The sequence below is a fragment of the Volvox carteri genome, assembly GCF_000143455.1.
Source record: "Volvox carteri f. nagariensis unplaced genomic scaffold VOLCAscaffold_4, whole genome shotgun sequence".
Lineage (NCBI taxonomy): Eukaryota > Viridiplantae > Chlorophyta > Chlorophyceae > Chlamydomonadales > Volvocaceae > Volvox > Volvox carteri.
This window is the reverse complement of record NW_003307547.1, coordinates 603316-622427: the sequence shown is the minus strand read 5'-3', so window position 1 is coordinate 622427 and position 19112 is coordinate 603316. Positions and strand designations below refer to the sequence as shown.

Here is a 19112-nt window from a genome sequence, read left to right as displayed (position 1 = left end):
CAAAACGTGCCGCTGCTACCCCACTTCCATGATGGAGATGACCCCAGCCTTCACTTGCTGCACATCAAGTAAGGACACAGTGCCTCGCTGACAGCTCTATCAGCGACCGCTTTTTCAGTCCGTCCCATGAACGGGTCGCGCACCGGGACAAGCAGGCAAAGACAAGATCGCCTGGGTTTTCAAACCTTCATAGCAGCAGGTTGAGAAGTTCTAGTCTTTCTGGTATATCTGCATGCGTTGAAGCTGCCCCAATGCTGCAGGTACATCAACACCCCCGGGGACCTGCAGCGCTTCGCGTCCTGCCTGCACCTGCTGGAAGGGGCTTACTCGGCCATTGTGGTGGAGGAAATCAATAGCCTTGTAAGGTGCGAGGGGGGAAGCAGGCTGGATCGCGGAACCTGGGGGCGGAACCTGCGCCGTTGTTGCTGGCATCGGGAGGATGCCATGCAGCTCTAACCCACAATGGAGCTTGCAACCTGCAGTTCATACGTGTTAATCGCTGCCGGCGTGTCCCTGCGGATTCTAATTCAGGGGCGAGGATCGCAGTACGCTAATCCGCACACTTGCAATGCTGCTGGAGGGGGTGCGAGCCTACAGGTGCGCCTTGTGGCGGATGCGTTCCTTTCGCGATGGGCGGGCCAATCCTTTGTCAAAGGCCGCAGCTGAGTGCAGCGCACTCAGGTGCCCTAATGTTGCAACCGCTTCGCTGTCGGCATGCGGACACGCCTCGACGTGCCTCGCCGGGCGCAACCTCTATGGTCGGTGGGGCTGTTGAAGCATTACATGGCCTCCACGAGCATAGCAGCAGTAAATTAAAGCCATGAAACGCGGTGTCCTTCATCCGCAGGCCCTGCTTCTGTGCTGTCTTCTTGTAACAGGGCGTCTAGCGGGCGCGGGCGCCGGTGTCAGTTGCTAGTTACAGACTCAAGCGACGAAGCCCGAAGACCACGTTACATTTACGACCGCTGGCTTCCAGTCACCTTAGTCCTTTCCCCGTCCACAACACCGGCGGGTAAGACCTAAGACGTGAGAGGCATCATAGCACGCCACCATCCAGTAACTGTGGTAGAAGCAGGAAGGCTCGCGCGTTGAAGCAGAAATTGACCTGTTGACAGAGTCCAGCTATTAGCTATTCTGCCATTTGACTGCATCCTTATTCCTCCGGCCTCCGTCCTGGGCAACCAAGCCACAGGCCCTAGCTGCTTCACCTTGGCCGTGGCCATGCATTCGGGATGCCAAGGCGTCGTCGAGGGTCGATCAAGTGCGGCAAGGACTGACGCATCCGAGGCTGCTGCCGCCCCCGCGTGGCTCTTTCCGCGGTGTTGGTACCGGGTATCGGGGGCTCGCCTGGTGCTGGAGGCGGTCCAAGGACCCGAAGTACCGTAGGCCCGTTCAGCAGTACTGCGCGCTGACCCTGGTTCCCAGTGCGCACGACGGTTGCCGGCGTTTGGCATGCAGCCGCAGGCGCGGGGGCCTTGAATTGCCGTATGTTTCACTAGATCTTTGTGTTTCATTGCGTTGCGATGGTGCATCGGGAAAGAATGGCCAGGCGTCCGGCTTCCTGGAGGGAAGGTCATCGTTTGCATTTAAGACGCCGCGCAGTCCGTTTTAAATAAATTGCGCTTTTCATTCCGCCGAGAGCGTATTGCTTTGCAAGCCGCGGGGAAGTTGTCACTCCCGGCCCAAGCGACGTACGTGGATGTCGATATGTGCATATGCACGTATGCACGGGCATGTCCATCATGCAGGATCATGCTAAGGCTAGGCAGCCGCGGTTCACGCGTTGTATTTTCGAGTTGGAACTTCCACTGCATTTCTTTATTGAAAGGTATCTCAAAGGCCGTCAAGGGTTTCATACACGCAGAGAACCATTCCACCGTGTATCGATTGCCATGCATAATTAGGTCACAGGCTTGAAAAGGTTTAGATACAGCAATAATTGGAAGTCCTGTCACGCGCAAGCAGTTCTTCGCATTATAGGAAACGCCACGCCCTCTCCACCCGCATACAAAATTGAAGCTATTGCGATCGCTATGGAGACGTGAATGATGGTCGTCGCTACGTATGCCAACGGGACCAGGATAGATAGCTATATGACTTTGAAGGACCGGGGCTCGCACGCATAAAATTGTTATACGGCGAATCCTTATAACATAATCTCTGCGAAAGGAAAGGCTCTGCCGGTCACCAACGAAGGCCATCATCTGGGATAGGTTCGCTAGCTCCGCCAACCAACTTTCCGAAGTCTGAGACATTACTATTTTTAAAGGTAGCAGGTCATTATACAATACAATGGGTACAGTATTTTGCTAAGTTTCTGCGAAGCGCGCGTGTCAGAAAGGCATCCTGTACAAGAAGTACGGCTCTCCCAGGGCCGCACTTCTAAGGCCTTGAAACGCAGATAGGGGATTCAGTAACCCCAGGTAGAAGGGGTAGAGTAACGTAGAAACTTAAGAGTTATAGAGTGTAGGTGTTAGGACATACAAAGATGGGTGCTGGTTGTTCGCGTTGCACGTCGACGGAGGATGCACCTGCTCAGTCAGTTGTCCATGTGAAACCTGCAGCTGTTTCTGAGGAGCCTGCCCCATGGGCTCCGGCAAAGAAAGTTGACGAAGAAGAGACGCCTGCCTCCCCTGCTCCTGTTCCCACTCTCGTGGTTCCGCGGAAGCCCGATCAGGCACAAACGGCCGAGAGCTTAGTCTATGGAGGAAGCAGCCGGAAAATTACAATCTTGCACTTTAATGGTCAGCGTCGCGCCGGGCAATCGTGCATTAGGCGACCATCAGGCCGACTGTAAAGGTAATCCCTCTTTTTGCCGCATTTGTGCAGACGTGTATAATATTGAGGAACAGGCTCGCGAGCCGAAGGGTGGAGCTGCGCGGCTGTGCGCAAAGGTAATCCTATGGAAAGGCACTCACAAATAGTGAAGGGATACGCAGTTTCTTTGGACAGGTTGTCTCAGATGTGTAGGCAATTTCATTATCATTTTGGATGCTAGTTTTATCTGTCGGCATGGGGCGAGTTGCCTTTGATGAGTTTTGCAGGAATGGTGGACGGCATCAACATCCTTCGATATTGCCCGCCATCGTGCTCTTATTGAGTTCTTCATTTAAATTGTGTTTTCTCTTTTGCAGATCAAGGAGTACAGGGAGAGCGGTGCTAACCCGCTCGTTCTGTTCAGCGGTGACTGTTACAACCCCAGCTTGATGTCCACAATCACCCTGGGGAAACAGATGGTACCCATCCTCAACGAAATTGGCGTGACTGTGGCTTGCATAGGGGTAGGTGTTTTCTTGACATTGCCAAAAACATCCACAATGCGCCATTGCCTGTACCGAAGTACCTGCTGCGGACCCAATTTTCTGACACAACTGCTGTCACGACCTTCGTGCAGAACCATGACTTCGACTACGGTCTGGACAACCTTATGAAGCTTAACTCCCAATGCAATTTTCCCTGGCTGATGGCCAATGTGTGGGAGAAAGGCACAGGTACAGTAGCTGTCTGCCGGCCTGCGGACGGTCCTCCCGCAACCGTGATGGCAGATTCTCTGCTGCATCCGACTCACATTACGACAGCTCCTCCAGATTAAACCTTCCAATGAGAACCCCTTTGTTCATTTCGCGCAGCAGCGCAGCTGTTGTACAATATACATCAGACTGCCGGCATTAGCCCTCCACCTTCCCACCCATCCACTTTCGCGCGTCCCCCAACCCGTTACACGGGGGGTTCTTCCGTTGTCTGCAGACCTGCCGTACGCGGGTGCTGGCACAGTTTGGGTGGAGGACTGGAACGGCATCAAGGTGGGTATCGTGGGCCTTGTGGAGGAGGAGTGGCTGGAGACGTTGGGCGCGGTCAACGTGGATGAAATGGAGTATCACGACTTCATCCAGGTCGGGAGGGAGATGGCGCAGCTCATGAAGGTAAGGTGGGCGGAGGTGGAGTGAGGGCAGCTGGGGCCAGGAAGGGATGTTTCTCCGCCACCCAAGTAATCTCGCTTCTTGTGTAGCATCATCGCTTGACTGCGCCTGCCTGAATCCACGTCACCTCGCCTCACTTCCATCTCACCTCACCTCAGCCTCAACCCACCTATCGCATCCAACTACCTGCACCTCCCCCTCATCCCAACGGCCTCCGAAACCCATCTCCTTGGGCGCTGGCCTGGGCTCCGTGGAAACGTTAATTCTTGACCATAGTCCAAGGGCGCTGAGCTGCTCATCGCGTTGACCCACATGCGCGAGCCCAACGACCGCAAGCTGGCAGCAGAAGTGCCGGAGTTTCACTTGATCCTGGGGGGCCACGACCACCACTACGTGAGCGGCTTCATCGAGCCGCACAACAATCTTATGGTCAAGTCAGGTAGGAACGCTGTCCTGTATGCCACCAGCGTGCCCCGGCGCAAGCAAAGCAGAGAATCGCCTTCGTCATCATCCCGCCCTGAGATATATGTTGTACGTTTGTGGGTCATCTGTGTGTTTTTCCTTTCGTAGGCAGCTGTATCAGTCCATGGAAAACCAACTTACTCTGCTTACATGGAAGCTAACGTGTGGCTGCAGGTACGGACTTCCGGGACCTGTCCCTGATTGAGGTCGAGTTCCCCTTTGGCAGTCCCGACCCCAAGATGAGTGTGGAGCGCCTTATCATCGACTCGTCGGTGCCTGAGGACCCGCCGACGAAGGCGGTGAGTGCATTGGGGGCGTTGGGCCTTACCGAGGGAGGAAATGACACCAAGCCTTTGAGCAAAGGCGTTACTTAGCACTGGAGAAGCTTTTACGCAAAGCGTGCAAATGTTTGGGCAAAGGCCGGATGGCAAGGGCGTGGATCTTGCGGGGTACTCGCATAGTGTCGGCCATGGTGGTGGACGCCCCATGGTGCGGTTGGGTATCAACGTATCGTACGGGTCATTGCCTCTGGAGGAAGACTTCCCCTGCAGCCGACATAATGAATATACAAGCCATGTGCTTCTTAATAGCATGTCTCGCCTCATTTTGAGCACGTGAGTCGTCTCTTGACCCGTGTGGCGCAGATTGTGGACGAGTACATGAAGCTTATGGGTGAAAAGATGGATGAGGAGATTGGTAAGTAATGCTTAGTTTCGTACTGATTGTGAGCAGATGGGCGGGACGGCAGGACTTGCTAGCCGTACTTCGACTACCTCTTACAGTACCGAGAGGCATAGAGGATTTGGAAGGGTCGTTGCACCTGCGTCCACGCAAAACGCATGATGCGCCAGGCGGCCATGCCTACCCGGCACAGTGACGGCAGCTTGTTGCTTGCCCACGAATATTGCCAGGCGCTGTCGCCTGCACTGCCAGGGTTATAGCCGCCTTCTTCTTTTAATGTGTTATTGTTGTTGTTGTTGTTGTGACAGAGTGGGAGGCTTCTGGGCCATTTGAACACATTTAGATTGTCTGCCATACGCACATGTTTGTCGATGCTACAGTCGTATGACGCGACATCGAGAATTAATCGCCCTACAGCACCATCAACCATTACCATACCGTACTACGCCATACGAACTGCAAGTCCATGGCTGTTGATCCTGCCTTCTAGAATCCCTCCTCATCCTTTCACCCGGACAGCCCTAGAAACAGAGGGTACATCAGTCGCCACCAATCCAGCGTGCCAATCTCGATCCATCACATGTGACCTCAACTCCACATCTCCGCAGCTAGCCATAATCTCACGCACCCGACGATGTCGGAGATGTACCCAGGTATCGAACCCAGGCTCTTAAACCGCAAATTGCAGAAGTGTCTCCAGACCAGAATGTGTGCATCTGGCCCTAGGTGAGACGCTGGAGCCGCTGGACGGCCGCTTCCAGACGGTTAGGAACAGAGAGTCCAATTTGGGCAATTTCGTGGCGGACGTGTGGCGCAAGTCGGCCAACGCGGAGATTGCGATCCTCAATTCGGGCTCGCTCCGGTGGGTGGGTTGGGACCATTGAGTTTGAGTTTTCATCACTGCATTTTCCAGCTGCGGCTGCTTTGGATCTGGCGCATGGGGTTTCGGGCATCCTGGTTTGGACGGGTAACTGTACGGAGCCGCAGCATGGCGCAGGAGGGTGTCGGTTTGCGTACTCTCTGCGCTCCGTAGGGTATCGGCTTGCTGGACATGCCGTGCGCCCATCTCTGTGGGATGATGACGTTATAGTGGTTGTTTGTCGGTGCAGATCGGATATGATCCATCCGGCAGCCGTGCTTAAGGCGAAGGACTTCGTGTCCATTCTGCCGATGATCGACAACACGATGCTGCTGGAGTGCACGGGAGCGCAAGTGGTGGCGGCGCTGGAGAACGGCGTGTCGCAGTGGCCCAAGCTGGAGGGGCGCTTCCCGCAGGTCAGCGGCCTCAAGTTCAAGTTTGATCCGTCCAAGCCTCCAGGGCAGCGCATTGTGCCTGGCAGCTTGTACCTGTGGGAGTTTGATCATGAGCCTGAGCCTCTCGACATGCAGCGGAAGTATAAGGTGGCTGTGAAGGAGTACCTGGGGCAGGGCAAGGATGGTTTCCAAGTATTCTTGGTGAGTAGATCGTTGGTGAGGGAGCGGCCCAGTGTGCGTTGGCAAAACGCGGCATGCTGCACTGCATCTCGCTGCAGTGAACAATGCGATTTATCGAAAATGGTGTTTCCCGCAGTAATGATTTTTCTACAGAGTTGGTCGCAGCTTCGGCAGCAGGCCCAAGTTTGGGTTGATAGATATCGCGGCGGTTTTAGCTCAAAATGGGCACAATGGGCTTACCCGAGGCCCTACTGTATCCGTGCTCTCCTCCCGAGCAGGACTGCAAGGTGCTCGTTGACGGCGAAGCTGGTGTAATTCTGCCTTCCACTATCAAGTGCCACTTCATCCAATTGCGTGTGCTCAACAAGTGGGACGAGAAGAAGATTTACACGCGGTCCCTGACGGCCCGCTGGTTAAAGAAAGTCAAGTCGGTCAAAAGCATGCAAAGGTGAGGGCAAAGACACAAACCACTTATGTGGTATACGGCGGGTTAGGCAACTAGGTTTTCACCATCACAAGCCATGACGTCGGACTGGACTTTTGCGGATGAACATCTTGTTGGTCACACATGTCATGCTCCAACCCTGCACCATCCGCTGGCCTCCTTTTACAGTCTTGCGGAGGCAGAAGCCAAGTTCACGAGAACGTCAACTTCATATTACCAGCAAAGGTCCCATGGCCTTGCAGTACCGCACCCAGAGCACGGGCACTACTGCATCGCGCCGAAGGTGGAAGGCCGTATCATCAACGTGCTGGAGGAGGTTATGGATGTGTAGTGAATTGTTAGTTGGGTCGGAAGGTGTCTAGACTAGAGAAGGTGTCTAGACCAGAGATGCTATTGCAGGAGGTGCTTATGCCTGTACATATAGCTTTCCATATTCATTTCAAGTGTTTTGCATGCTTAGTGTATGCACGGTTCAACCGTAGGTATGACTTGCCTGATGCAGCGTGCTTGTTAAGCTATCACCGTAGGGTTTCTCGGACGTTCATTTTTGACTACAGACGCAGTGAGCAGGCTGTTGCGTATGAGCTGTTTGCATTGTGCATGTTCGCATGAGGACTTAGTCAGTTACAATTACATTCTTTTGCACGGTCCCTTGCTGCAACAGGCATGGACCTACGAAGATACGGATAGTCATGGGTACTGTGTGCACACAGGTGCACAGAAATCAGCGTTCCACGCCCCTTGAAATACTGTGCACGATATTAGTTCTGTGTACAAGTGTAGACGATGCTAGTATGGCCCGTTCATTCATTCCTAAATGTACCCAACATCCTGACTGTAAGTTACGAACTCCTCTCATCAACGACAGCTGAACAGTCTTAAAATAGATGCCAGATATCTATGCTGGACTAACCTCCTGCGGACAGCTACTTGACACACGACAGCCAACACCGCCGCTGACGATCCCAGGGGCTGCAGCTGGGCTCGCCCTGCAGACCCTCACTGGACTTGGAGCGCGTCGGGAGCAACAGGCCCTTGACCGTAGCCCTTTGGTCGCCTACAGACGGAACTTTTTCTTAGCACACATGTCGTTATCCAATTCTGGCGGCAAAAACAAAACACGTTGGCGGCCCTCACCGGAAGAGCATGATATGTGGCTCGGGTCGGTGAATTGCGTAGTGTACCCAACCGCGGGATTGCTGCACTCCCAATGCGCGCCATTCATTCTGTTTCGAGATTAAGGACAGTGAACGGGATGCTCGTGAAAGCCTATCCGGCACAACCCGGCACAAAGGTAACTTGGGAAACTTCCACGAAGTGCACAACAGAGAGCTGAAAAAGTGCAGCTCGCAGCATGAACTGATAAATGCAGCACCAACCTCAGATAAAAGGCGACCCTTCGGCAGCAGCTGTGCAATCTCTTGGGGAAGCACAACATGCCTGCAATCGGAAACGACATATCAGGCCGCCAATTCTCTGCAAGTATCACATCTTCATCATCTACCTGTATTCATAGATGTCATCATAGTATTTCTCAGAGTATTGGATGTTGTTCTGAGCCATCGCGGGCGGTTTTGTACTCAAGGCAAGACTGAAACAAATATTTTTTTAAAAAGATTAGAAAGTTATGATCACAGCCTTATGGCGTAAGATGTACAAAATCACGGAGACCAAACATTCTATCCTGACACGAGCTCTATTTTAAACGAGCCTTGAGCTGGAACTTGTACGGCATTGCCCATGCAGTACAAGCGTCACACATTCAGCGCGCATGAAGCTTCAGTAGCTGTCCCTTTGAACAGTGGTAAGAGAGTTTCTTGTGGACGAGCGATCACAGCTGAATGGCCAAGGATGAACCTCGACCACAAGTGATTAGCGGGCTTGTGACAAACCTTTAGACTGTCGGTCATTTAATTGAGTAGTGTACTCATTGTAAAGCATTAGTAATAGAACATCTTTAACTACCTACTTGCTTGAGCCGCGGCCTCTTTGTAACGCTTGCACCGCCGCACGAAAAGGATGATCCTTCATGAGGCATGGATACCCAAATGGAACATTACCTACATGCGCTGGACAATCGCTGCCAGTGTACCGGTGGCTTGGTATTTGCTTGGACGCCGTCGCCGTGCCGACACGGGCCAGGACCGCACCGACTTCGACGGGTTCCTCAAGGTGGTGGAGGACGTCGGTTCAACTGGCAGCCAACCCGAGCCTGCGAAAAGAAGCGGCACCATCGACTCGTTCTACAAGGACGCTGGCGCGCAGGAAGATGTGAGGAACCCCTTGGATTTTAACAGCTTCCTTCTTAGCAACAAGCCCCGGCCGGAAGCCCAAGCAGTCCCCAAGGACGCTCGGCGTGCCGGTGCAACGGAACAGTGTTCTGGGCCTAAACCGGATATGAAGCCAGTGACTGTCCTCTACGGTACGGAGTACGGTTTCTCCAAGGAGATTGCGGAAAAACTCTGTCGTCAACTGCAAGCGGCTGGTAATATCTGGTGAGAGGTTTGGAAGACCGACAGGGCTTTACGGGTTTTGAAAACCACACACCCGAACGTCATGCCCGCGTCTATGGTGAATGCTACACTGTTCCCTGTGTGACAGTTGCGGATCATGTATAGCCCAGAGGCCGGAAAGTATGTGTATGTATGTAGGCACGATACCAGAAGGTGAAATTGGGGTACTGGCAACCCTTTGCTTGGAAATCTATACCAGCATGTGCATATCCTGCCGTACCTCGCACACATCAGCCCTGGTGCCGTGCCGCCATGAAGTCCTCCAAAAGCTGCGGATTCTGTTGTGCATTGGTCGCAGGCCGCTGCTAGAGAATATGGCCGACCATCCGAATGGCTACGATTTCGCAAAGACTCAGGTCGCCTTGGTGGCCTGCTCCACGCAGGTAGGTTTACAATCCTTAAGCTCCCAGCTTATGGTGTCAAGGGTGCCGCGGTGTCGTCATGGTGTCGCCGTCTCCTCACCTAGCACGGTGGCCGTCGAAACTTTATCCGCCAGGCAGGTTGATTCCTTAGCACTTGTTTTACGGCTGCTTCGTGCCTCCTCCCTCGTGCGTGCTTGTATCAGGGTGACGGAGTACCTCCCACGGAGGCACGCGACTTCTGTGAATGGCTCTTTACAGGCAAAGCGGGAAGCCTTGCCCACATCAAGTTCGCCGTGTGCGCGCTCGGTGACAAGTGAGTAATGGGCGGCGCGGGGAACTGTCCATGGACGCAGTGCATGCAGGGCCTAAGCATGCAGGGCCTAAGCATGCAGGGCCTAAGCATGCAGGGCCTAAGCGCTTGAGGCATCCTTACTACCAGGAAATTGCTGTTGGCCACATGCGTCTTTCTTTTGTTATGTTAGCATTGCTTGTCTTGCACGGATTATGGTTGAAGCTTGGTTGGCGGCTCGTGCGCTGGTGTTTCAGGCCCTTTGCGCGCCCAATCTGCACGTTGCTAGGGGTGCTCTTACCGGGACACTCAGACATTCGTGACACGGCTTACAGGTCTTATACACACTTCTGCCGGTGCGGCAAGCTGCTGGACGCCGCCTTTGAGACGGCAGGTGCACAACGACTGATCGACCGAGTGGACGTGAACAAGGAGGATTGGTCCGTGGTGGACAGCTGGCTGGCGGCCGTGGTCACTGCTGTGAAAGGCCTAGCCTTGCAAAGCTTTTCTGATCTGAGCATAGGTATGCGGGGATGTGCAGTAACGCCTAGGATCCGAAGTTTGCAATGGCAGACGACCGCAGCTGTGCTGGGGAGGCAGGTGTGGAACCTAACTTTACAATCCTGACATGTTACAGGCCAGCAATTTGCGAAGGAGTTATGAGGTTTAGTAACACGACAGGAAAGGTGACCTGCTGGGTTCCAGACAGAGACCTATGTGGTGCTGATTAGCTCTGTGCATAGCTTAGGTATGTGTGCGAGCCAGAGCCAACTAGGCGTACAAGGACGCGACGCCAAGTGGCTAACGATTGCCTCCATAACGAAATTGCCTCCTTCTGCAGCTATCTCGGCACCGGCTGGTGGCGACAAGGGCTCCGCGCCTAAGAAGTGGGGGAAAAGCCGGCCCTATTTCGGAACGGTGCTTGCGCTGGAGGGGCTATGCGTCTTGACTGACAACGACGATAAGAACACAGTGCGCATGGAGGTGGACCTGGGCGACTCGGACCTTACATACCTGCCTGGCGACGCGCTGGGCCTTTATCCCACCAACGATGCTAAGGTTGGCTGTTTCAAAAGACCAGCGTACCGAACACGCCCAGTGCCTCACGCTCCTTTGTCAACGTATGCCGGAAGCCCGCTGCCATCATCACATCGTTAGACATCCACATGCAAGGGCAATGCACCTGCCTTGCACGCATGGCTCCCTGTATATTTGGCCTTGGCCGCAACAGGTCGCCAAGGGCAGTACCACACAATCATATCAACAAGCGCGTCTGAACAAAAGTCTTTTCTGTTTCATGACTCCATGGTTGCCAGGCTGTACAGGAGCTCATACGCGTCATGGCAGCATCGCCGGCCGAGGTGGTCCCGGCTCCGAGCTGGCATTACGAAGATAACGACGGGCGGCGGGACGCCATGCCGCTTGCGGAGGCCCTGGCCAAGTGCTACGATATCCGGTACGTGGCACACACACACACACACACACACTGTGGGCTTCATGACGTGACTTTTCCCGCACGTAAGTCACATACGGTCGCAACCTGATTCGCAATGGCGCTTTTAGGTGTCCGAAGCCGGAGCTTCTCAAGCTGCTGGTTGCTGCCCTCGACTCGGTTACTCAAGGGAACGGTCATGGGACCAATGCGGCGGATGGCCACATCCCCATTGATGAGCTCGCTGTTGGGCGCCATGAGCAGCTGCGACGCGCGCTTGCCGGCAGCACGGCTATGGATCAGTACCTTTCACCGCGGCACGTGGTAGACGTGCTGGAGGACGCTGCACCTGCAGTACTGAGCACTTCGCAGGTAGGTCGGCTGGCAGGTTGGGACACCTGGCGCATGCATTGATGTTGCCGTTGTCCTGTCGGCGCGCACGTGAAACTCATCGGTATCATGCGCATGAAGCCGAGGGGTGCAAGGATCGCGGGTGAAATAATGGCGCCGTTATGGACGCAGTATTTGGCCTTAGCCATGTGCCCGTGTTCTCCGTGCTGCTGCAGGTCCTGTCCTGCTTGCGCCAGCTGCAGCCTCGGCTCTACTCGATCTCGTCGTCGCCGTTGGAGGACCCTCGTCGTGTGCAAGTGACGGTGGCGGAGGTCAAGTACAAGAGCCTGGACAAGGCGCGCATCGGCGTATGCTCCACCATGATTTCCGAACGTCTGGAGGTGCGTCTTTGGCATTACGGCTCATTGCGATATGACCATGGTCTGTAACTCGCAAGTTTCGGTATTGCATCCTTCTAATTTTCAACGCATGTCCAGTTATGCAATGCTACATCAAGACGCGTCTCCATGGCCCTTTTTTTTCGCCTACTCTGCACCGCCCTCGTGCGGCCATTTGCAGGTCGGCTCCTGTGTGCCTGTATACGTGCACAAGAACCCCGACTTTAGGCTGCCGCAAAGTGCGGCCACGCCCATCATCATGGTGGGTCCGGGCACGGGCCTTGCGCCGTTTAGGTCCTTCATCATGCAGCGACTGCTGGAGCAGCAGGACAACGAGCCGCTGGGCCCCATGGTGCTGTACTTTGGCTGCCGACGCCGCGACCAAGACTATCTGTACGGCAAAATCCTAGAGAGCTGGTCTTCGGAGGGCAAGATTACGTTGTTTACCGCCTTCTCCCGCGAACAGGTAAGAGAGGGCGGAAGTTCGGGGCTTCCTGAGTCTGTCTCTGCCAGTCGCCCTCATCGTGGAGGCTGAGGCTCTGCTGTTTCTGTGGATAGCATTGTTGTGGTTTACCATGCTGTCATGGTTCATCGGTCACCTGTCTACTTTCAACACCTGCTGCACATAGCCATTATCTATGCTTCTGTGGCTTGGTTTTTTGTGTTTACAGAAACAAAAAGTCTACGTACAAAACCGACTGGCAGAGAGCGCTGACCTTGTGTGGGGACTGCTGCAACAAGGCGGGCACTTTTACGTGTGTGGAGACGCGGGCTCCATGGCAGGCGCGGTTGAGCAAGCCCTCCTTCAGCTGCTCTGCGAGAGGCTGGAAGGTGGCCGCGAAGCAGCGACGGCGTATCTTCAAAACCTTTCGGATACGGGCCGTTACCAGCGCGACGTGTGGTACTAGTGGTGTAGGAAGTCTGCAGGGCCAGTGGACCCATGCTCTCCATTCATGCAGCAAATTCTGACCGACATGAGTTTGCTCCCGCGATGCGCGCGTGCATATGAGCATATGGTTAGCTGGTATTTAGCCACAGAACACAAAACGGAGTGTTGCATGTTTTATTGAGCCATGTAACAATTGATGAAGAGGATCCGAGTAGAGGTTGATGAGTTGAGTCAGTTTGCGCTCAGTATTATATTATTTATTTGCGAAGAGGAAAATGTCGCTTGCAGCCTTCGTGTGTGGCGCATCTGCAGCATGGGCTTGCGCTGGACAGGGGTCTTACGGTATGCGCGCAGGATGTGAACGTGCTGCGTGTTGGCGCGAAGCCAAGGCTGGCGGTTTTAGATCGTACGTGTTGTGCGGCAGGTCAGGTGTTGTGCAGTAGGTGTTGTGCGGCCCGACTTTGGTTTGAGGCGCCCGTGTGGACTTTTTGCCTGAATTGCATGGGACCGAACGCTTTGAGCACCTGGAGTGACGTGGACCTGAGAGGTGCGTATGGGGTTAAATTTGATCTGCCTACTTGTTAAGATTCAACACAATTGCCATTCGGTCCCTGGCTGTGCCTGAGTTCACTTACATGTTTCCCCCGGTAGGGGATTAATTGAGCAACAAGTGGCGTTTCATACAGAAGTAATAAGACACGCCCTTTCTCAAGCCACACAAAGGATAGCCGCATCATAAAGACCTGCTTGACTATACACAGAAGGTAACAGCCCCTTTCAATGCACTTTTTATGGATCGTAATAACGTGCACAAGATAGCATGAAAGCCAGAACCGGCCTCCTAGTCCAACTTGAAATTCGACAGCGCATCACAAGCTTCGGGTCTTTCCTTCATCCATTACAACCGCAACATACCGCAAACACAGCCACGTAGCACTGCAGCGTGCAAGATGAAAGTCAGCATCAATTTCCAGAAGAAGTTGCACGACATACCGTACAGGCCTCACCGCAATGAATAATTGCGCCAGTCCGCGGCAGCACATAAGGTTGCTTTAAGTAGTGAAGTGTTTGAAAAGGTGATTCATTTTCAGGGTCTTTGCGTGCACGTTCTTGAGCTCATCTTCCAATCGCTTCCTGGCCAGCGCAACTTTCCTTGAAAATCATGCTTGTCGACAGCTTTGAAGTCCAGTCGCCGAATGTGGTGTACTCGGACGAGTTTATCACGAGCACGTATGATTACGCGTCGACGAAGCTGGACCGTGCGCCTGATGGAAAATGGGTCGTCAAGCCGACGAATTCCACTTATCAGTTCCGCGTCGACCGCCGCGTTCCAAAGCTTGGGTACGTGGTTGCATTATTTTCATCTATGGAATGCCTTCCACAGGCTGCTGCCAAGAGCCTGCTTTCAATTTGGTGCCGCCTTCCCGCGCAGAGTGATGCTAGTTGGCTGGGGTGGAAACAACGGCACAACCCTGACCGCTGGTATTCTTGCAAACAAGCAGTAAGCTGTGTGTAAGTAACCTGTCCCCACATCTGCCCAGTTGACGCTAATCTTATGTTTGCACGCAGTGGTATCACCTGGATGACCAAGGACGGCCTGAAGAAGCCTAACTTCTATGGCTCGCTCACTCAGGCCGCTACCGTCCGCGTTGGCAACTATGAGGGCGAGGAGGTATATGCTCCTTTCAAGGCTCTCTTACCAATGGTCGAGCCAACAGATATTGTCCTTGGTGGGTGGGACATCTCCGGCATGAATCTTGCAGAGGCGATGGAGCGCAGTAAAGTCCTGGACTGGACCCTTCAGGAACAGCTGGTGCCCTACATGCGCGACATGGTGCCCCTTCCTGGTGCGTGTTCAATGGCCAACGCGGATGGGGGAATCCAACCATATTTTAGTGTGAACCCTCAGCTTTGAAGCGGTGTGTGCCTTTTTCCTCCGTTCAAGTTGGGTATACCCGAGTTGGGCTTGAAACCGGACGGGGGAAATAGACGTCCAGTCTTGCATCAGGCGGTTTAACATAAACTCCCCGTTGTGTTTACGGTTGACCTGCAGGTATTTACGATCCAGACTTCGTTGCTGCGAACCAGGAAGAGCGCGCTGACAACCTCATTAAGGGCAGTAAACGCGAGCAGATGGAGACGGTTCGGCAGCAGATCCGGGCCTTCAAGGAGTCAAACTCACTGGACAAGGTGGTTGTCCTTTGGACGGCTAATACTGAGCGCTTTGCTCAAGTTATGGAGGGTCTGAACGACACGGCGGACAACCTGATGGCCGCCATCGACCGCAATGAGGCCGAAATCGCTCCCAGCACGCTGTACGCTGCGGCCTGCGTTCTGGAGGGCGTGCCGTTCGTAAACGGATCGCCACAGAATACCTTCGTGCCGGGCATGATTGAGCTTGCCGTCAAGCACAATGTGCTAATCGGTGGGGATGACTTCAAGTCAGGGCAAACCAAGCTTAAGTCCGTGCTGGTGGATTTCCTGGTTGGCGCTGGCATTAAGCCCACGTCCATCGTCTCGTACAACCACTTGGGCAACAATGACGGTCTGAATCTCTCTGCTCCCCAGACGTTCCGCAGCAAGGAGATCTCCAAATCAAATGTTGTTGATGACATGGTTGCTTCTAACAGCATTCTTTACGCCCCTGGAGAACATCCGGATCATGTGGTCGTCATCAAGTACGTACCGTACGTGGGCGACTCGAAGCGGGCTATGGATGAGTACACGAGCGAGATCTTTATGGGTGGCCGCAACACCCTCGTCATCCACAACACGTGCGAGGATTCGCTCCTGGCTGCACCCATCATCCTGGATTTGGTGCTGCTTGCGGAATTGATCACGCGCATTAACTTGAAGAAGGACGACGAGGATGCTTTCCGCGGGTTGCACCCCATCGCCGTCCTCCTATCTTACCTGACCAAGGCGCCGCTGGTTCCTTACGGCACGCCGGTCGTGAACGCGCTGGCTAAGCAGCGGGCTATGCTTGAAAACATCCTGCGTGCCTGTGTTGGGCTCGCGCCAGACAGCCAAATGTTGCTGGAGTTCAAGGCGTGAGAGGAACGGGAATGGGCTAGAGGGTGGCGAGAGTCTTCATAGGGCTTGCAGGGGAGGTCCAGCGGTAAACAGAGCAGTATTGAGTGCAGAGTGCAGACATGTCGTGCATTGTGTGGGATAGGCTAGGGGGGCGAGGTTGCATTCATTAGGCTCTGTCGTGGCCGGGCTCATCTACGTATGGGCTAAGTAGCACCGTTCCCCGTATTGTGACAGTTAAACTTTCGATTTGACATCGTTGCTATTTGTTTATACTTGGCTTTATACATGTGCAAGTGGAGGTGGACTTCAGCTACGCAGGTTTCTCTTGCCGACGCACAATATCCTGCGGCACTTGTGTTGTTTTTCTCGGCCTAGCCCGTTCCACATTGTGCACCTATTGACGGAGTTGGGGTATGTTGTGTATCATTAGCCCATGGCCGGGGTTAATTTTCCTGGGGGCAGCCTCTACAGAGGAGACACGAGACATTTCGTTTGTGAAAACTGGAGGAAGATATTGTTATTGGCGCACGTCGGATGTATTTTACACAGACGTTCACATCGCCGACAGTTGCGAAGAGGCACTTGGTTTGTGTGCGTGTATGTGCCTGTCTGCAAAAGCCATCGTTTAAGGCACGCCGACTCATTGAAGAACTATGTAACCCCAAAGGGTTTTGCATGATGCGCCTAGAAACTGGTCTAATGTAATCAAACTATAAATTACAACCCCAACAAGTAACCAACTGGCTTTTTCCTACGCTCCTAGATCTGCGGTTACGACTACTAAACTTGCTTCACTCTTAATGGAGTATCGGTACAGCCCATCGGACCAGTTACGCCCATGGACCACCTGTGCTAGCTAGGCTTGATGATACCCACATTGCAACAAGGTGTAACGTGACACGTAATGCATATTTCCACTGTTGCAGATAACAATGCAAAAAATGCAAGCCGATTGATTCCAGCATCGTTGGGTGCTGGTATGTAGCCATTACTGACGGCAATCCCAAAAATGAAGCAGAGTTTGTCCCAGCTCAAATCTTGACGCCCATTTCCAATGCCGCCGCCGCAAGCTTCTCTTCAGCTAAGGGCATCTTCAGGAGCTCCGTCAAAATCATGCGACTGCGCACCCCGCACATATCTGTGTCGGGTAAGCCTTTAGTTGTTACCACACGTACAAGGGGATGAAGGACGCCGGCGTCCAGCGCGCGGTTTTTCGCCTTGATATCCAGCAAGGCAAGGTTGTGCAGCGCCCCCAGGGCGTGGTCCATCACCTGTTCGTGGAGCAAGGGAAGGTTAACACGAAGTCCTGGCTGCGCAGCAGAAAGCACAGTGGAGGCGGATGCCCTCAGCAGCAACCATGCACGAGGCCTTTTGCTGGCTGACGAGTGACAATGCCGGACGTCCCCTAACGGATTTTGGGAAACGTGGGAAACGTTGCCGCTACACAGAACCAAGCCCAGGAGCGAATCACTCTCCACGACCCATACCCGCCATTTTCGTAGCTCCAACGCACCGGTTCGCTGACTGGGGCCACCCGCAGGACCTCCACAAGGGCTTCCACACCCCCCTCCTCGCGAATCATTCGCCGGTTCGTGTGATCCGCCGCCAAGTTCATGATTAATGTCACTGCTCGGTCCAGGTTGCCCCGGACAAGGTCCGCGGCCCGGATAAATCTGCAGGGAAGGCACGTAACAGCAGACAGAGATGGATCAGCCCCTGTCAGCCGCTTCGTCCCTTAGCTACAGAGATAACAAGGGTTACAATGCTACTCACCCTCGACCATGAAAGGCTCACATGTTAACTCATTACATTCTTCCGAAATCTCTCCCTCCCTACCCTACCCTACCCTACTCCACGAATTAGCAAGCTGCAACAGCGAGCCCATCCTAGCACACATTTGAACATGGCCCATTCCTCTCCCCCCGCGGCTAAGCAGCCATGGCGCCCTACCCCGCGGCAGTGCTGCACGTCCCCATCTTCCCCCCGGCGCACTTTATGAGCGGCGTCGTGGCCCCCGCCAAGCAGACCTTCTGGCGGCCCTCCGGATTGAGCGCCATAATGGACAGCGCTTGCATCACTGAGCCCGCGAGCGCCGTGTCGGGTCCATCCTTCAAGATGGCCACCAGCTCATCCATGATGGCGGAATTCGCCACCTCCACAGGGTACCCCCGGGCAATCTTCTTGACACGCTCGCATGCACCCATCGCCAGCATAGAGGTGCGCATCTGGCGCAAGTGAATACGGGAGGGGAAGCAGGCCCCACATGCTGTAAACGTGAGTGCAGGAGAGAGCGGCTCTACGGGGCCCTGGGTGCTAACGATGGTGACCCCGTTATTTGGCGGTGGGGCTGGACTGCAGGCGCGGTTCGGGCCTCAACGGAAAACGAGCATTGCAGGCCCTGGCAACAGCGACGCCTGTGCGGACGCCCTAGCCGCAGGACGCACCTTTAGGCATCCCACGATTTCGTGAACGACGCGTTCCTCTGGTTTCTCCGCTCTCAGCAGGTCTGCACTGGCCTCCGAGTGCACTACAATGCTCGTGTGCTCGTTCTCCTTTTTGCCTGGAGGGGTTGCTGCAAGCGCATTTCTGGGTTTTGAGGGTGTGCCGTATCCGCCACCGTGTCCACCATTTCTTATTCGTAGACTTCCAGTGCGCTCCAGCACGCCAACTTCCTCTTGCATGCTGATAGGAGGAGCACTGCCCGAACTGTCGACAGAACGAAGGCAAGGCGGAGACGAAACTGAGGCTCTTTGAGGACAAGCTCTCCAACTAAAATTTCACACCTTCAACGAAGTAAATACTAGTGGAGTGAAGAAGAACCTAAAACCCTTTCCGGACTCTACCCTCACCTAGCATGCGGTGGTGTGCTTTTATTAGAAGGACAAACACCTTGTCATCAAAGTTCTCAAAGGGAACAGGGTCAT

At 54.1% G+C, this 19112-nt stretch overlaps 5 protein-coding genes across 5 annotated transcripts; 3 read left to right on the top strand and 2 right to left on the bottom strand.

Moving 5' to 3' along the window:
• Nucleotides 1-2488: 2488 nt before the first annotated feature.
• VOLCADRAFT_79277 (uncharacterized protein) lies at nucleotides 2489-8609 on the top strand (the record flags this gene model as incomplete). The annotated part of the gene is made up of 15 exons (XM_002946842.1): nucleotides 2489-2744; nucleotides 2830-2894; nucleotides 3135-3281; nucleotides 3395-3491; nucleotides 3748-3923; nucleotides 4197-4359; nucleotides 4557-4681; nucleotides 5027-5078; nucleotides 5790-5925; nucleotides 6173-6518; nucleotides 6776-6945; nucleotides 7111-7999; nucleotides 8080-8170; nucleotides 8324-8382; nucleotides 8447-8609. The coding sequence occupies 12 exons, from the start codon at nucleotides 2489-2491 to the stop codon at nucleotides 7271-7273; spliced, it is 1896 nt and encodes a 631-aa protein (XP_002946888.1). The 3' UTR covers nucleotides 7274-7999; nucleotides 8080-8170; nucleotides 8324-8382; nucleotides 8447-8609.
• Nucleotides 7559-8609, bottom strand: cks1 (uncharacterized protein). Its single transcript, XM_002946664.1, has 4 exons — nucleotides 8447-8609; nucleotides 8322-8382; nucleotides 8080-8168; nucleotides 7559-7999 (listed from the first exon to the last, which is right to left on the bottom strand). Exons 1-4 carry the CDS (start codon nucleotides 8503-8505, stop codon nucleotides 7942-7944), a joined length of 267 nt encoding a protein of 88 aa, XP_002946710.1. The 5' UTR covers nucleotides 8506-8609; the 3' UTR covers nucleotides 7559-7941.
• A 352-nt stretch (nucleotides 8610-8961) lies between these two features.
• Nucleotides 8962-13702, top strand: VOLCADRAFT_86939 (uncharacterized protein; the record flags this gene model as incomplete). The annotated part of the gene is made up of 10 exons (XM_002946841.1): nucleotides 8962-9437; nucleotides 9754-9838; nucleotides 10021-10130; nucleotides 10364-10629; nucleotides 10948-11165; nucleotides 11423-11562; nucleotides 11670-11910; nucleotides 12105-12269; nucleotides 12448-12732; nucleotides 13468-13702. Coding segments are annotated over 10 exons (2221 nt in total), but the record flags the coding sequence as incomplete, so codon positions are not given.
• A 516-nt stretch (nucleotides 13703-14218) lies between these two features.
• VOLCADRAFT_103123 (uncharacterized protein) lies at nucleotides 14219-17718 on the top strand. Its single transcript, XM_002946840.1, has 5 exons — nucleotides 14219-14496; nucleotides 14588-14656; nucleotides 14725-15002; nucleotides 15209-17461; nucleotides 17704-17718. Exons 1-4 carry the CDS (start codon nucleotides 14318-14320, stop codon nucleotides 16207-16209), a joined length of 1527 nt encoding a protein of 508 aa, XP_002946886.1. The 5' UTR covers nucleotides 14219-14317; the 3' UTR covers nucleotides 16210-17461; nucleotides 17704-17718.
• On the bottom strand, nucleotides 17702-18869 carry VOLCADRAFT_116143 (uncharacterized protein; the record flags this gene model as incomplete). The annotated part of the gene is made up of 3 exons (XM_002946663.1): nucleotides 17702-17861; nucleotides 18139-18413; nucleotides 18633-18869. Coding segments are annotated over 3 exons (672 nt in total), but the record flags the coding sequence as incomplete, so codon positions are not given.
• Between the last annotated feature and the right edge of the window lie 243 nt (nucleotides 18870-19112).

Bases quoted from the DNA above. Each gene is read 5' to 3' on its own strand.
- cks1 (XM_002946664.1), bottom strand. From the start codon at position 8,505: ATGGCTCAGAACAACATCCAATACTCTGAGAAATACTATGATGACATC. The intron at 8,383-8,446 runs GTAGATGATGAA...TTCCGATTGCAG, and splicing joins GATGACATCTATGAATACAG to GCATGTTGTGCTTCCCCAAG. The intron at 8,000-8,079 runs GTGAGGGCCGCC...TTCCGTCTGTAG, and splicing joins CCACATATCATGCTCTTCCG to GCGACCAAAGGGCTACGGTC.
- VOLCADRAFT_103123 (XM_002946840.1), top strand. From the start codon at position 14,318: ATGCTTGTCGACAGCTTTGAAGTCCAGTCGCCGAATGTGGTGTACTCG. The intron at 14,497-14,587 runs GTACGTGGTTGC...CTTCCCGCGCAG, and splicing joins CGCCGCGTTCCAAAGCTTGG to AGTGATGCTAGTTGGCTGGG. The intron at 15,003-15,208 runs GTGCGTGTTCAA...GTTGACCTGCAG, and splicing joins CGACATGGTGCCCCTTCCTG to GTATTTACGATCCAGACTTC.